General features: G+C 46.7%; 1 protein-coding gene across 1 annotated transcript in view; it reads left to right on the forward strand.

Annotated features, from left to right (window-relative positions):
• The window catches only part of ARSB (arylsulfatase B), a 267,505-nt gene that overhangs the window by 179,595 nt on the left and 69,805 nt on the right, over nucleotides 1-18,105 (forward strand). The window contains exon 5 of the mRNA XM_078675211.1: nucleotides 6,225-6,468. Coding sequence (XP_078531337.1) covers nucleotides 6,225-6,468 — 244 coding nt within the window. The remainder of the gene's footprint in view (nucleotides 1-6,224; nucleotides 6,469-18,105) is intronic.

Consider the following 18,105-nt stretch of genomic DNA (forward strand, 5'->3'; position numbering starts at 1 on the left):
GGTCCTAGATAGCGCCTCGGATGCCAGGACCGAGGTGTCTGGTTCTGCAGACAGCCTGCAACTTTTTCCGAAAATAACAGCGCAAGAGGCGGATGAACTTTAATGGAGCTTCGGAGGACTCTGACTGGTAATGTACAGAATGCATGAAGGACTCTGGGCGGGATACCTGGGGCCGGGGGTACGAACACTTGCCAGGGCATGCCGCAGGGACTCCGGCGGGGCCCAGGCGAGGGAGAGCGGGACCACACCCCCAGGGCGCAGCAATGGTACTGTTTGATTGCCACCCCAGTTGGTTGCCAGTGTTTGGACCTCATAGTTCTTTGAATGAGGACCTTGATGTTTTGGGGATGTTTGTAGCTGGGGCACTCACGGCAGCATTTGCAAGGATACTGGTAACATGGTGGGGTACACTGGTTCTAATTGTCGCAGACAGCCATGGGGTCACTTAGCGACTACAAAATGTGCACCTGGAATGTGAGAGGTATGAGCTCAATCCATAAAAGGCATATGGTGCTAGCGCAACTGAATAGGAGACGTATTGCAGTGGCATACTTACAGGAAACGCATCTGAATAGGGATGAAGGTGCGAAACTGCTCAAGAAATGGAAGGGGCAACTGTTTGCTACTACCTACTCTGTGTTCTCCCGGGGGGCGGCAATATGGATCAGGAACTCAGTCCCCTTTAAGGTGATGGAAGAGAGGCTAGACCCAGAGGGCAGGTATGTGCTTATCAGGGGATTGTTGGATGGCTCCCCTGTTGTGCTTGGCTGTGTGTATGCACCAAATGTTGGTCAGGGTTTTTTTTTTAACACGCTTAACAGAGCGATAGCTGACTGGTCGGCAAATGTGTGGATTATTGGAGGAGACTTTAATGCAGTCCTAGACATATCACTGGACAGGTCGCACCCACCACTGCAGGCTACTGAAAGCAGGAGGCAGGCAGAAGCACTTTCTCAGTGGGCAGCGGGTTGGGGGCTGGCGGATATTTGGAGATGCATGCATTTGACGGACAGAGAGTATACCTTCTTTTCCCCTCCCCATGGTTTACACACGAGAATAGATCACATGTTTTGCAACACAACATTGCTGGGGGAGATGGTAGTCTCAGAACACATGAGTAAGACCTTCTCGGACCACAATCCAGTCGAAGTCACGCTGAGATGGGGCAAGATACCCACGCCGATACCGACATGGCGTATGTCCCCAGAACTGCTGGAGGACACTGTTTTTAAAGCCACCATGGCGGACTGCATCGCACAACATTTCCACATAAATGGTGGCTCGGCTAGCACGCGCCAAATAGAGTGGGATGCATTTAAGGTGTATATAAGGGGGGAAGCAATGAACACACGATCGGGTATGAGGCGTATGGTCATGGAGAAGCTTAGTGATGTGGAGGGCCGTTTGGCCATGTTGGAGAGGGAGGCTGCGGGTACGAATTTGCCTTTTACACCTTTGCAGGAGGGACACATTAAACACGCTGAGCTGTTGGAGGAACTGCGTGTCCTGGATAACAGGGAATATACATGTAGACAACATACCCACGCAGACAAATCCTGACCCCTACTGGCCCGATTATTGCGAGATGCCCCGGCCCCTACTCCTGTGTTAGAGGTTATGGATCAAACTGGGAAGCTAGTGGCGACACAGTTCGATATAAACGCCGCCTTTCGTGACTACTATGAGTCATTGTACGGTCCACATCGACGTATGTCTGATGAGGCATTTGAGGAGTTCATGTCGGGACTCGAACTACCGCGCCTAGAAAAGACCCAGAGTGAGGATTTGGCGCGACCCATATCGGTTGCAGAGATAAGACAGGCAATAAGGGCACCCCCGCGGAACAAGACCCCAGGAGCCGATGGCCTACCGGCGGAGTTTTATGGGGCGTATGTAGATCTGTTGGCCCCGCGATTACACGTGGTGTTCAACGAAGCGAGGAAAGCAGACGGGTTACCGCAGTCCACACTGCAGGCTCTGATTGTTTCATTGCCTAAGCCGGGTAGGGACTGTTTAAGTTTAGCTAACTACAGACCGTTGTCGTTGTTGAACACCGACCACAAGGTACTGAGCAAGGTGTTAGCGATGAGACTGGCACAATATATTCCGGGCCTGATCCACCCGGACCAATGTGGTTTTGTGCCGGGCAGAAGCACGGCGATGAATCTGAGGAGGCTTAGCCAACTCATGCTTCACGAGCGTTCACCCATGGCAACCGAGGGCTGTATCTCGTTGGATCTGCGGCAGGCTTTCGACTCCCTCCGGTGGGATTACATGTTCGCAGCGTTGGAACGGTTTGGGATCCCGGCTGATTTTATTGCTTGGATCCGATTACTGTACACCCACCCTACTGCTAGGGTTCGCACGAACAGATGTATATCGCCTCAATTAGCCATAGCGAGAGGCACGAGGCAAGGTTGCCCGCTAGCCCCGCTATTATTTATTACAGCACTGGAACCACTTCTTTGTAAACTTCGGCTTCAGGCGCAGCACAGAGGCATCAGGAGGGGAGGTGTAACTCATGTGGTATCGGCGTACGCCGATGACATCATCCTTTATTTAAGGGACTTACAGGGGGGAATGGACCCCATCCCCGAGCTTTTTGAGGACTTCAGTGCGCTCTCAGGCCTTACGATCAGCGAGTCTAAGTCGTATGGGTACAGTTTCACTGCCCTCGAGGCAAGTGCCCCCTTGCTCTTCCCACCTCATAGTTTCGAAATGGCGGAGACAACCTTCCGCTACCTGGGGTTACAGATTTATAGAAGGGCGACAGATATGCTTGATGGCAACCTGGGTCAGGCTGTAGCAGCACTGAGGTCGCAGGTACAATTTTGGACCGCACTACCATTGTCGGTGGCAGGCAGGGTGGCCGTCTCTAAGATGGTGGTGCTCCAGAGACTCCTTTACTACTTTACGAACTTGCCCTTTATGGTTCCCGCTGCTGTGGTTCGAACCTTGAATACCATACTAACGGAGATGGTCTGGGGACGGGGTAGACGCCGCATAAGTTTGGCAAAACTCCAGCTACCCACGGCGGCTGGTGGGATGGGGGTTCCGGACTTATTGGCGTATTACTATGCGTGCCAATTACAGTGGCTGGCCTATTGGCTAGCGGGACGCAACCTGCATGAAATAGGCATGTCCGAAGAGGACCGGGGAAAGGGTGCCCTACACACGCTGTTGCTGCCTAACACGGCGATCCCTGGGCACTCTCCTCCCTTGCTCAAGATGGCCATCGCCTGCTGGAGGAGGGCTGTGAGATACACGTCCCCCACCTCTTCCTACGCTCCCACAATACCATTGCTGGGGATCCCACTGGGGACGGGAACATTGTCTGCACGGGCGCTCACCACGTGGACGGATGCCGGGGTGACACAGGTGGGCGATCTATTCAATGATGGTCACATGATGACCTTTGAAGACTTCTGCACAGCACACCACGCGCCTGGGGGGATGTTCTTACTATATGGAGGGGTGCGCGGCTACATCACACGGAATTGGGCACCGGAAGGCAACGAACCAATTGTAAACCCACTACACACGATGCTGTACCTGATGGGTTCAGGGAGCAATTTAACAAAATGGATTACGAGTGGTATCCGTGCAGGGAGGGCGATATCGCTGCAGCCGCTGCGTGAAGTGTGGGAGAGGGATGCAGGCCGAGCGTTTCGAGACACAGAGTGGGAGTGTGTTCTTAAATTCCCCAAGAGAGTCTCAAAGAACCCAAAGTTTAAATTCATTCAACTTATGATCCTACACCGCGCGTACCTCACGCCTCACCGACTACATGTAATGTTCCCCGCCACGCCAGACTCCTGCCCTCGGTGCGGAATAGCGGATGCGAGGTTAATACACATGCTATGGGATTGCCCGAAATTGGGATATTTTTGGGCTACAATACACGCCGCACTACACAGAGTGTCCCCCCACAGACAATACGACATTATATCCTGGGACCCACTGAACGTAAGAAAAGTGTGGCCACGAGGTTCATTGACCTCGCACTGCTAATGGCCAAACGTACTATTACCATGAGGTGGAAATCGAGCAGGCCACCTGACCCAGACGTGTGGAAAGCGGAAGTAGTGAGGTGGGGTAAGGCCGAAGGTATGGCACTACAGACCGAAGAGCGGAAAGGCTTGAGAAGGGTTCCTATATCTCTTGAATGGAACACTGTAATGATATCCTTTGAAATGGCTGATGTGGATGATACCACCGGGAGCACGTCTGTGGATGACTGAAATGGGTCGAATGACATAGGAATACTGCTTACTTGGACTCCCTTGTGCTTCCGAATGGCAAGGGACAGCAGCTCATGCGCAGACACAGGTGCACTGTACAGGAAGACATTCAGCCAGGGCTGACTTGTGGCTTATAGGGACCCAGTGGGCTTTGTGACAAAGATACGGAGAAATTAAGAGACTGATGCAGATTGTACTACCATGTATAGATAACACACTATGCTTCCATAGAAGTGCCTGGGGAGGGATGTTGGGTGGGGGGGAGTTGGGCGGGAAGAGTTGGGGGTTGTGTGAAACTAAGAAAATAAGAAAAGGTAATTTGAGCTAGTCCAGTATTACTGAAATGTATCGCTAGAACAAATGCCAATTCGAACTGGACTGTACTGTAATATTTGTGCACTGTTATCCTGCAAATAAAAAGAATATATAAAAAAAAAAACATAAATCTTATGTTTCAGAATTATGGTAAAAATCACGGTAATCACCCCAGTCATGATGTCAAACAAGGTGAATGTTGAAAATGCTGCCAACATGTTTACGTTACACATTCCATCTCTGTCCATTGTGGCTGTCTAGGTGCAGCCTAATATCTACATATGTATTTTCAGCCTTAAGGTTATTGTACTAGCTGTGCGGTTATTGGAAATCCCTTTATAGTCCAATCCATGTAAATATCCCTGCAACCTCAGAAAGCCATCTAGCCTGTAGTCCATAAGTGGTACTTTGGCATGTCCCACTAACTGTCAATCTTCATGTCTGCCCCACACATATCCTCAGTACTTTTTATACCTTCTCCTCCAATGATTGTCTATGGAGAGAGCAGGCGGAACCCCTGTGCAGCTTCTCATACATATTATTGCTCCGGATCCCTAGCCGTGCTTCTGTAACAGAGGCAGGCACATTAATTTGTGCCAGGCCGAATGGCCTTGCAGCCCTGCACACTCCTGCAGCTTTTCGGAGACAAAAAAATTCAGTTCTTTGTTTTGTTATTGCAACTGTCAACTTACAGCTCTGAAAATAATTTGATGATCTGGCAAACACTGTTATTATTACCATTCAAAATGCTCGCTTTCCTAGCCCTATGCCTGACACAAGTACACACACTCTAAACAGTTGGTGCTCTCATGCTGGCATACAGTCAGGCCTGACTTAGATGTAACAGGTATGTGGTACTTGGAAAGTCATACCATGCATCAGAATATTGGGCCAAAACACACACATACACACACACACACATATATATATATATATATATATATATATATGTATATATATATATCCCTGTATACATATATAGAGGATCTTTGGATTATCCCTCTAGATGAATTGGTCTTTTCAACAGTTATTCACATCTTGCTTCGTGGAGCTACAGCGTGCATACATACATCAAGGCCCTCTACCCGCTTCAGTTACTGACTCGCTTGCATTTAAGTGCAAAGTTTATCCTTTTTGTGTATTTAAACTGTCTTAAAATCAAAGTCAATGAACTTTTCTTTGAACTAATCAGAATAATATTTTCCTGTGATGAACATCAAACTTAAAAAGGGTTTCTTTACCTGTTCTAAAGGCACTTGCCTGCACGCTAGCACCCATACTGTTGTGGAAAATAATATGTGATGGTCAGTTTGTTTCTTAATTTAAAATGCTTATTGCCAGCACATGGCCCCCACTAATTGATAGCAGCGTGTTTTCTCTTTTCTTCCTCTTTTGTGTTAAATGCTTGCAATAAAAAATAAACATTACCGTAGACCTACTGTGTGGAGCGGTATTTCAAGAATAATCTTTTATCGCTCAGAAATGACCACATAATGGAACCAAATGCCACATGCCAATGGAGGAGTTAAACGTTTTGCTCTAAGCTTTGGCCTGTAGAGTCTAGTAGTATTCCTGTGTTAAATTATGAACTCCTCTTCTATGTATTTGTTATTGAGAATGCATAGTGTTTTAAAAACAGTTTCAAGTGTTTTTATTATCTTTTATTAGATAATGGCGGGCAGACGTTGTACGGCGGGAACAACTGGCCACTCCGAGGAAGGAAGTTGACGCTGTGGGAGGGAGGAGTCCGAGGTGTGGGCTTTGTAACCAGCCCTTTGCTGAAACAGACAGGAGTCACCGTTCAAGAGTTGATCCACATATCTGATTGGTTGCCAACTCTGGTGAACTTGGCTGGAGGCTCCACCAATGGCAGCAAGCCTCTTGATGGCTTTGACGTGTGGCAGACTATAAGGTAAGGTGACATTGCAAGCCCCTAAGCCTTAGGTGGATGAATGATGGGTGAATGGATGGATGAAAGGGTGGATGGATGAAGGATGGATGTATGGATGTAAGGATGAAAGGGTGGACGGATGAAGGATGGATGGATGAAAGGGTGGATGGATGTATGGATGGATAAAAGGTTGCATGGATGAATGATGCATGGATGGATGTGTGAAAAGGTGGGGGGATGAATGATGGGTGGATGGATTGATGAAAGGGTGGGTGGATGGATGAAAAGGTGGATGGATAAAGGATGGATGTATGGATGGGAGGATGAAAGGGTGGATGGATGGATAAAAGGTTGCATGGATGAATGATGGATGGATGTGATGAGGTCTAACAGGCGCATTTATGGTTGTCAAAAGTTGATGATGAGGAGTACCGGTTTCTAGAAACTTTTGTCCGAAGGGGGTCCTTACGCCTAAAAAGGTTTTACAAGGGGGTCTCGGCATCAAAAAGTTTGAAGACCTCTGCCCTAAGGTGTGAAGAAAGGACACCACCTCTTGGTATTCCCCTCTGCTTTAGTGATTCTCGATTAAGCCTCACAGTAGTAATAATGTTGAGTTTTTCCATAGGGATTTGTGCTTTTTCTTTAAATTGATGGTGTAGCAATATTTAGAGCTGCAGTTGTTAATGCATTTTTTCCGTGCAAACAGTGCAGGGAGGAAATGGGAATGTGTTACTAATAACACGGGGGTCTTTAGAGCCTTTTAGCAGCCCTCCCAGCGGGGCATCTCATATTTCCAGTTAATGAGACATTTGTTTCCTATTTACTGCTGGTGGAGGGCATTGGCTCCAGTCTTTTCGACAGTAACACACTTCTGGGATTCCCGAGGCGAATACAAAAGAGCTATACTCCATATCCGATTCCAGTTTGCCAGTATAGTAGGCTTGTTGTTAGTAACAGTCTGTTCGAGTGAGGAGCTCGGACGATGAAGTCGTGAGCCACTGTGCAGAGGAAGGAGGACGCGGGCTTTGCAGGAACTGCGATTAGTCGAGCGCCAGATGTTGGCTCAACAGTGGGTTTGTTCAATGCCTGTTTATTCTTTCTCCTTCGTCCTTTGCAGTAGTTCGGTACTTTGTGTCTGCCTTTTAGAAGAAAAATCTCCTGTCACGTTCTTTTGAAGAAAGGCTTAACGCAGTCCTTTTTGCTAGGTTTTGTCATAGGGCCGCCGAGCTTTATGGTTTATGTACCACACCTGGAGAAAGTAAAACATTTCAGGCGATTATGAGCAATATTCACACAAGTGAAACAGAACTCTTAACTACAAAGTATGTATTTTATTTAAAGAGATTTATATAGCGCTGGCTAGACCCGTAGGTATCAGAGCGCTTTACATAAGGTCAGCAATGTTACAACAATGATAACAATTACACGTTACATCAAATATATGCAACACATTAAAGGGAGAGAAGGAGAGACAAGTAGAGAGGAAAGGGGGAGAGGGGGAGTGAGAAGGGAGAGGACGAGATGGAAGACGGGATTAGAGAGACAAGCAATGTCAGCCCAAAGACCGAATGGGTAGGTGACGGCCGAGGAGGTAATCCACAGCCAGTCTCCCCTATAGCTGTCAAGTTAGCTCCAACGGGCATCAGTCAGAAAGATAGATAGAAAGGAGACAAGGAAAAGGCAGAATTGCAGAAATACGATGGGGAGGGGGGGTGAGACAGGGAGACCGGGAGAAACTGTGCCCAAGGTCCAGCTGGGTAGGTGACGGTCAGGGGATGAACCAAGGCCGATCTCCTCATTAGGTGAACAGAGCAGCTCCACCGGGCGTCAGACTATGTTCCTATGGATACTTCTGCCCGCAGATCATTTTCGTATTGGATCGCTCCAGGTGCCAGTCTCTTAACGTTGGTTGCTTTTTTCCGGGCCCTTTGGCACTGATCGAAGGGTCTGTACCCGCAATGAATCTGTGCTGTACTGACTTCTAGAGTGACATTTTTAGACCGTGTTCTAGGGATGGCTGTCCTGAAGACTACAGGCTTGAAGCCGTACTAATACTACAGGAAGCAGGTGTTGGTTAAGGACCTGTGGTGATTGGTATCTCAGAACCAAGCAGGATTCGAAGTCATAGAGCAAATGCTCTCAAACACCCAAAGGTCATCAGGGAGGCGGCGGCAAAGCTGTATACTGCCTAGCACAAGAAATGGTCCTGCTTGGCTGTTCCCTCTCCAAGTAGCAATCCCAGTTGAGGTCCCCTTACTTGGGTAATTCTGAGATGAAACTTAAGGACAGATCTCATTGCAAACACAAGAAGTCCAGACAGGGGTCCTCTCCATTGTTTCCGCTCCAGGGAGAGATCGCATTATTGGTACTTTAAAGGCCTAACTCTGCCCTTGTTATCAGAGTCTGACACCATTCAACACCTGCAACCCTTGAGCCACGAATTTCCCAGGCCAGTCTCAACTGTGCAGCAGGTAGAAACCTTCAAGGAGGCAGTGCTGCAGCGTTCCCAGGTGTGCTTTCAGGCCCCAGAAATCTGCCAGCTCCCAAGTTGAACTTCCTCCTATGACCCTCTTAAACCTCTGCTGGTCTCCTCACCAGTGCTGTACCAAATCTCCTGTCCTTTGCTGGAGGGCATTCTGGTTCCAATCAGGTCAGCCCTCGGCCCAATGGCGCTCGCTCTAACTCCTGACCTCAGATCCGGACCTAGGTTTTGGCTAGATCGTGGTCAATTTCTTGCTATTAGATTGCTAAGGCTTAGCCAGTTGTGGTAGAATAATTTCTGAGAGTGACCATGTCTTTGCCCAGTATGTTAGTGACTTGAGGCCCACTTTGGCCCAGGTTCAGGTGCCATAGAAGCCCCATATGATGGAGATGATGCTGAAGAGGCATAAAATCACTATACTACTGATGCACTATATTTACACCTCCAAACAAAAATAAATATATGCTTGCTAATCTACCATGCCCTGTGTTTTCGCCGACCATGTGATTTGAAATATCAGAAGTGGTCTTATGAATGCTATCATTTAACATGGTATAAGTGATAGAATATGCAAGAGTGTAACTAGTGCATGAAGAAGGGGCAAGTTATAATTCTTGTAGTGGGGTGAGTGATGCAACAAGACTGTGTACGTCGGTATGTGACAAATAATTTTGAAGGTGGTGCGTAAATTCTAAATTTAGGTTCTGACCATAATTTTAGAATTTCTAATGTTTGTATAGTTTAAGTTAGGTTTGTATAGAAAGAATAATAAAGTTTTCCTAACTATAACTTAGCTTCAACCTTTGTTTTTTTCATTGAATTTAAATGGTTTTAATTTGTACATAAAAATGTGTTTCAAATCATAATGTTGAGTGTCATTCAGATGAGTGTTGTTAAGTGGAGTGTTGTACAGTATAGTGGAGGACAGTGTCCGAGTGTGGTGTCGAGTATCATTCAGTGGCATGGTGTGAAATTGAGTGTTGTATAATGCAGTGGCATAGAGTGGAGTTCAGTGGAATACAGTGTTGTATAGTACTGTGTTGTTGAGTGGAGTATAGTGCAGTAGAGTGTTATACAGTGGTGTGTCGTACAGTGGACTGTGGTACAGTGTCATACAATGGAGGAACGTGTTGTACATTGGAGTTCTGTGTCATATAGTGGAGTGGCGTGTCATAGACAGGAGTGGAATGGCGTGTCTTGTAGTGTCATACAGTGTTGTACAGTGCCATAGAGTGGATGGGCATTGAGTGGACTAAAGTGTCATAGAGAAGCACTCATACAGTGTTGTAGAGTGGAGTTGCATAGAGTACAGTAGGGTGTCGTACAGTGGAGAGGCATAGAGTGGCATAGAGTGAGGTAAAGTGTCGTACAGTGGAGTAGACTGGGGTGGCATAACGCAGTGTGGAGTGGAATATAATAAGAGTTGATTTGCGTGCCATAGAATAGAGTGGTGTGGAGTAGAGTAGAGTGAAGTGGCATAGAGTAGAGTAAAGTGTCAAAAAATGGAGTGGCGTCTCGTACAGTAGAGTGGAGTGGAGTGTTGTAGACTGTTGGAAAGTCTCATAGTAGAGTAGAGTGTTGTACAGTGGAGTGTACTGGCATAGAGTGGAGTACAGTGTCATACAGTTGCATACAGTGTAGTAGAGTGCTGTTGAGGGGACATGTATAGAGTAGAATGTTGTACAGTGAAGTGGAATAGAGTGGAGTGTCGTACAGCGGGGTCAAATGTCATAGAGTGGAGTCGAGTAGAATAGCGTAGAGTGGAGTAAAGCATCATAGAGAGGAGTGGCATGTTGTATAGTAAAGTGCCCCAGAGTAGAGTAGAGTAGAGTTGAGTAGAGTAGAGTGGAGTGGAGTGGCATAGCATATAATAGAGTAAAGCTTAATAGAATGGAGTGGCGTGTTGTACAGTGGAGTGGTTGGCTTGTCATAGAGTACGGGAAATTGTCATAGAGTGGAGTGGCATAGAGAAGTGTATAGTATTGTGTAGTGAGTTAGAGTACAGCATAGTGTGGTAGAGTGTGATGAAGTGGACTGTCATCGAGTGTTGTAGCGTCGAATGGCATACAGTCTCATTGTGTGGAGTGGACTGAAGAAGTGTGCTATAGAGTGGAGTAAATTGTGGTGGAATGTCGCATAGGGAGTTGTGTAGACTGTTATAGTGTGGAGTGGAGTGGACTACACTGTTGTACAGTGACATAGACTGGAGTAAAGTGTTGTATAGTAAAGTAGCATAGGGTGGCGTAGAGTTTGGTAAAGTGGAGAGGCGTAGAGTAGAGGGTCGTAGAGCGGAGTAGAATCGAGTGACATAGAGTGCATTGTGGTACAGTTTCATGTTAAAGAGTGTTGTATTATAGAGTATCATGGTTTAGAGTGTTGTTGGGTAGAGTGGAGCTGCATACAGTGTAGAAGCGTAGAGTGGAGCAGCTTACAGTGGAGAGGTATTGACCGGAGTAGCATACAGTGGAGTGGGTTAGAGTTGAATGGCATACAGTAGAGTGCCGGGCAGTGGAATACCATACAGTGGATTGGCAGAGTGGAGTAGCGTACAGAGGAGTGGCATACGGTGAAATAGCATTGAACAGAGTACCGTACTGTTGAGCGGGGTACAGTCAAGTGGCGTAGTGTGGAGTAGCATAGAGTGTACTGGTATATAGTAAAATAGCATAGAGTGTAATGGGGAAACCTCTTTTGCAGAGTCAGAGCGTGAGAGCAGCAGCCAAAGCAGGACTTTGGAATAGGGGCTGACTTCTAAAGAACCCCACTGGACGTCACAAGTAGCTACTCCACGCGTTTCCCGCTTTGCGGGAAACGCTCGCATTGGGACCAGCGAGTAGTCACTGCCTAATTGACTACATCTCCCATAAGGCAGTGGGGGACCTTGAACATCGCCGGCAACGCCCAGAGCCGACCAGGTGCTTCAAATTAAGCACCGGAGGAAGAACTTTTGGGAAACCTCTTTTGCAGAGTCACAGCGTGAGAGCAGCAGCCAAAGCAGGACTTTGGAATAGGGGCTGACTTCTAAAGAACCCCACTGGACGCCACAAGTAGCCACAAGTAGCTACTGCTCGCGTTTCCCGCTTCGCGGGAAATGCTCGCATTGGGACCAGCGAGTAGTCACTGCCTAATTGACTACATCTCCCATAAGGCAGTGGGGGACCTTGAACATCGCCCAGAGCCGACCAGGTGCTTCAAATTAAGCACCGGAAACGCGCATCGCGGGAAGGGCGCGGGACGAGCCGGGCGAAGCCCGGGCAAAGGGCGGGCCCTCTAAGGCCAGAAGAGGCCAGAAGAGGCCGGGCTGGGCTTATTCCCTAATATTTTTCTAAGGTCTATTTGTTTGTGCTCTTTGTCTGTGTAACTATGTCCTTGAACCCCGAAAAAAAACCACTGGTGGAGCCAGGAGGAGCTAGTAAACGTACATTGGATAGTTACTTCACTAAGGTTGTTTCTGACATAGAAAGGGAGAGCGTATTGGCTGAACGCCGTGCAGAGCGGCGACGCTCTGTTGAAGGTATTAAAAATAGACCACCTTTGAACCTTGTGAAACATACTACTCCACTTGATGTAAGCTCCCATATCGAAACTGATGATCCGCTTTTAATAGATAGCATTCCCTTGCTCCTGCGAGACACATCTCCCTCACCTAATGTGTCCAACGATCTGTACACAAATGTCATATCTCTTCCTAGTAGTAACTCTACCATAGGATCAGATGTGCCAGTTGAGCCACCTTTTCCAGTAGTTAGGATTGCTAAGAAGAGGAACAAGAAATCAGGGATGCTTAAAGTTCTTGGCCCACCACCTAGTAAAAGACGGAAGAGGGGTGGTGACCCGCCAAGAACGAAGATTAATCATTCTGATTTTGGTAAAACCACAAAGGCTATCGAATTAATTGTGCCAACCTTAACAGACCCCATAGCAATTGTACCAATTCCAAAAGTCCCTACAGCACCTGTACTAACGTCACCAGGCTTAGCCATTCCTCCACATTGTCTACCAATGGAAGCACTGTCTGCTGCCCCATTGGAAGCCTTGGAACATTTAATTAGGTCCTCTGTATTGCCTATAATAGAGAGATTGAAGAGGATTGAGCATTGGTTAGGGAATTTAGAGCTGGCTATTAGTAACAAAGCTGGGTCAACCAAGGGCCTCGCGAAGCCAGCACCGCCCGTTGTAGCAACATTGCTAACTCCTATTCCTGCTCCTCATAAAAGTGTAAATAAATCCAACAAGCCTACAGGCTCTAAACAGCATACGGCAATACCCTCCAATGTACTCCAAAAATCGTCATCTCTTGATATTAGTCAAGTACAGAAGGTAGATAATAAAAAATCTTACACAGGAGAAAATCGAGATGAGAGGGGAAGCACTAGCCCCGTCAGGGCAGGGAACCACAGGGGCCGTCAAGTTGAATTACCCCCAGAAGCGGTACCTTATGTGATTGTCCTTACGGGAGTCCCCACATTAGCAGATGGAAAGAGGGAAGGGTTCTCTCAGTTAAAAAACAAAACTATACACTGGCTTAGCCAAAATCGGCCACTTCCCTATAATATTAATGGTGATATCCTCCATGTCCGGCGACTCCAATGGTTGGGAAGCAGAGCTAAAGACATAAAGGGAGACCTAATTGTAATTAATTTCAGAGATCCTGAAGCCGTTAGATATATTCTAAATTGGTTTCCTGGGAATGCTGGAAACTCAATTGTTCCGTGTGAATTGACCTATTTCTATCCAAGATCCTTAGAGACCCCTATAACATACCCCGGGGCACCATCTTGCTTGCACACTAATCTCACTATGCCCTTCAACAAACGGCAAAGGATGCATGCATTTAACCCTGTGAATTTTGATGACTTGCCTGGGTGGGATACTGTACCATTTAGGAGTTATGGAAATAGAAATAGGATGATGGAACATCTGTTGCCGTTTACCCCGCTGGAAGTGGCAAATAGATTCAATGCTTTCTCAGGCTTTGATGATTGCGATTGACAAACAGTGCCTCTCATTAATATGCTACTTACTACTGATAACTTAGCTGTTAATGCAAAATCGAATCTTTCTCTCTCCAAAAGAGTTGGCCACCGAACAAACCACCCAGCCCATAATTGTCTCTTTTTCTGATGATCAATACCCACTGAAATGTGAAGTTGACCAAGGTGTAGGAGCTTGCTCCTCTGCTTCCAATGATTTTCCTGATCCCTTAGATTTCGAACATACCAAGCAAGATCCGGTTGATGGCCAAGTCAAAATTTTATCCTGTAATGTGGCGGGTCTTAAGAGTAAATTGCCCATTCCAGAGTGGGGCTCCTTTATGGCCTCCCACGACATTTGTATGTTGCAAAAAACCTGGGCGTTAAAAGAAAGTGTAGCCCATGGTTTTGCAACTTATGATATTTTGGCAAGTATGGGTGATCGGGGTAGGCCCTCGGGCGGGTTGTCCATATGGGTTGGCACACACCTGGGAGTGAAGGCAACACCAATCCCAACTAACTCATTGGATGTCCAGTGTGTTTTGTTGACTTTGCCCAATGGGCCAAATATTGCTTTGATTAATGTATATTCAAGGCCAGTCAGGCGGGGTCTTGAGTCAGAAGTTATTGAAACATTGCTGACCTTCATGTATTCGATTGACTCCTCCACCACATTAATTTTGGGTGGAGACTTCAATTGTCATTTCGAACCCCTTATGGACCCGAACTTCGGTGATCCAGACGATGTGGATTTGCTTTGGGCTATCCCAGAGTCACTGTCCCCTCAGGTCAAGGTATGGACCCCTCTCGTTTTGCAATTGCAATCATTTGCGCTAGTTACATCATTACGAGCATGCAATGGGAGGGTGGAGCCTGACAGACCAGGGAGAGCCACGTTTAACCGACTAAACCAGACCTCAATAATCGAGTTTATTTTTATTGAGGCTAGGCATTGGGATAGGCTGCATGAATTTAGGGTTATTGAAAGGTTTGACAGTGACCATAATGCCCTAGTCTTGTCCCTAAAACCAGGGAGTTTTGGTCTGAAAGCCTCTACTTCGGTTGAGCACTGTGACACTGTGCCACTAACAATAACAAATTGTAGGCGTAGGGTTAAATGGCCTGATTTACAAGCGTCGATTACTAAACATGCTGAATTATATTAGACCATTATCCCGCTCATTGAAGAGATGGGGAAATCTGGCCATTTGGGCAGGGCAACTGAAATACATAACCAACTGGTTGCCATATTGAAAGATATCCTTTACCCTGTTAGAAAGGCAAACAATCCCCTGACTTCGACTTCCCGATGGTTTAACGATTCCTGTCGGAAGGCCAAAAAGGCCTTGCTCATAGCACTAAAAACTAATGATAGTGAGGCCATTAAGGTGCATCGCACTACATATAAAAAGGCAATCTGTGAGGCGAAAAGGGAATGGGAATCCACAATGTGGGAGGAGATGGGATCTGCACTTAGGTGCAAAGATTCCAAATTATTCTGGTCCATAGTTGCAACTGGACTCAGTGGGCATACCCAGGCGCTCGCTCCCAACATTGCTCCCACAATTTGGGAAAGTCACTTTGCTGCTCTATATGGTATACCTGATTTCGATGCCTCGCTTGTTAATACCCCTGAACCTCAGTAATTGCATGGTGTCGATGGGGCTGAGGAGCGTGGACGGTTGATTGAAGCCCCTACGCTCCTCGCTCCAATCGAGCCCTTCACTTTGCTCGAGGTTGAGACGGCCATAGGTAAATTGCTTCCTAATAAGGCCACAGGATTGGATAAACTTCCGGGGGATCTATTTAGGACACAACCTAAAATCTGGGCTCCTTATTTGGTCGTTTTATTTAATGGCATTTTGCAGGGAGATTACCTGCCCCCCACTTGGTTAGGAGCAGAAATTGTCCCTATACTAAAAAGGGCTGCCCGTTAACCCCCTCTAATTATAGACCCATCAGTTTAATTGACACATCACAAAAGCTGATGCGGAGGGTCATCCTTGATAGGATTCTTGGATGGATCGAAGAGAATGGGATCCTTTCTATATTTCAGGCAGGCTTTAGGTCCGGTATATCTACCCTAGACCAGAAATTTCGCCTGCAGGTTCTGCACTGGAAAACAGCAAAGGTAGAGGGTGGCAGCCTCTACCTTGTGTTTGTGGACCTGCGGGCGGCATTTGATCTGGTTCCGCGTGATAACTGTGGAAGGTGCTGGCAGACTTGGGACTTCCGCCATACCTATTAAATGTACTATCTAGGCTTCATGTAAGCAACTTTGCCCAGGTCAGGTGTGGTAGGCATGGCGAACTCACAGACCAATTCCCTGTCCAAAAAGGAGTTCGCCAAGGGTGCGTGTTGGCACCCACACTATTCAGCCTCTACATCAATGGCCTTGTGGAACATTTGAATGGTGTGGTTAACAACGATGCTCCCAAGTTGGCCATGGGTAGAGTGCCCGCTCTGATGTTCGCAGACGACACTTTGTTGTTGTCTAGAACATCATCGGGCATTCAAAAAACACTGGACGGGTTTGTGGAGTTGTGTGAGCTTCGGGGACTGGAAATCAATTTGGGAAAAACCAAGTTCATGATTTTTAATCCCCCTAAGCGGGTACGCCCAAATCCAGTCTTACATGGCACTCCCCTTGAAAGGGTTAAAACATTCGTTTATCTGGGTGTTACCCTAACTGAGAATTTTGATTGGGACGTGCAGACTGCTAAGTCTACACTTAAGTTATCCCAGCTTGCGGGAGGTATAAGCACAGTCTTTAGGGAGTCAACCTTTAAGCCGGTGTCCCCTGCTTTGGAAATATATTGCTGCCAGGCTAGAATGGCGGCAATCTATGGGGCTGAACTTTGGGGGCATAAGCAGATAATGAACCTCAAAACGGTAGAGAACTCTTTTGTGAGAAATCTAGTACGCCCCTGATCCCTCTTAAATTGGACCTTGGCATGGTTCCAATAGAAGAGATCATCAGTGCAAGGCCAATTATGTACTGGAAGAGGTTGTGGTCAGTCCCCGAACTGGCCGCCTATAGAGCGGAGTTCTCTGAGATTTTGCCTCTTCTTGTATATAAAAAAATCCCTTGGCTTCAGCACATTCGTGCGGTTAGTACCCGATTAGGCCTTTTGGGACTGTGGGAAAACCCCGAGAATTATTGCCTAGGGACATCAAAGAAGGAACTTCTTTCTCACATACGCACGCGGAATGCTCAGATACTATTGAGCTCTACATCACTGGGTAGGTTGACTTCTGAATTCCTCTTAGTCAAATCTGAATCTAAGATCGAGGAATTTTTGGACAAAATTGAACCGCCGTTTGCTCTAAAGTTATATCTCCGGCTAAGACACGGCACTTTACCTATCAGGTCTTTTACATCTAGATGGCTAAAAGATAAAAATGAAGTTTGCCCTGCATGTAATCACAAAAATGAGAATGTAACTCATGTACTGTTCTTCTGCCCTGCCTACTCTGAAATCAGAAAATGTTGGCTGATCCCTATCTGTAAGAATTTGGGATTCTTGCATTTTACACAGGCCTGCAGGATATTGACTTATGATACCCATCCTCCCATTGTGTTTGCGGTTTCCCGTTATCTTCTTAGCATGTGGCGTAGAAGACAAACTTTTTTAACTTAACTGTTCTATTTATTGTTTCTATTTCTATCGTGATAACTTGTAGTTTAATTCTGTTTTAACATTTTATGACTATTTATTGTTTTATTGATTGTGCTGATGTATTTTATGTGCACTTTTATGGTCATCTGACCGAAATAAAGTTACTAATGAGTAATGGGTTATAGTGGAGTAGCCTACAATGGAATAGCGTACAGTGGAATGGTGTACAGCGGAATTGCGAAATTTGGAGTAGGGCAGAGTGGAGTTGTGCACATTGAAGTGGCGTAGAGAGGAGTGGTGTACAGTAGAATAGTGTATAGTGGAGTGGTGTGCAGTGACATACAGTGGAATACCGTGGAGTGGAGTGGCGTACAGTGGAATAGTGTACAATAAAGCACAATTGCCTGCTGTAGAGTGGGGAAGAGTGGAATAGCATACAGTGGAGTGAGGTACAGTGAAGGGGTTTAGATCGGAATACCGTAGAGCAGAGCGGGTAGTGGCGTAGAGTGGAATAGCGTAGAGCGGAGTGTCATACAGTGCAGTAGCATACAATGGAATAGCGCTGATTGAAGTGTTGTACAGT

Source organism: Lissotriton helveticus, chromosome 2_1 (genome assembly GCF_964261635.1).
Source record: "Lissotriton helveticus chromosome 2_1, aLisHel1.1, whole genome shotgun sequence".
NCBI lineage: Eukaryota > Metazoa > Chordata > Amphibia > Caudata > Salamandridae > Lissotriton > Lissotriton helveticus.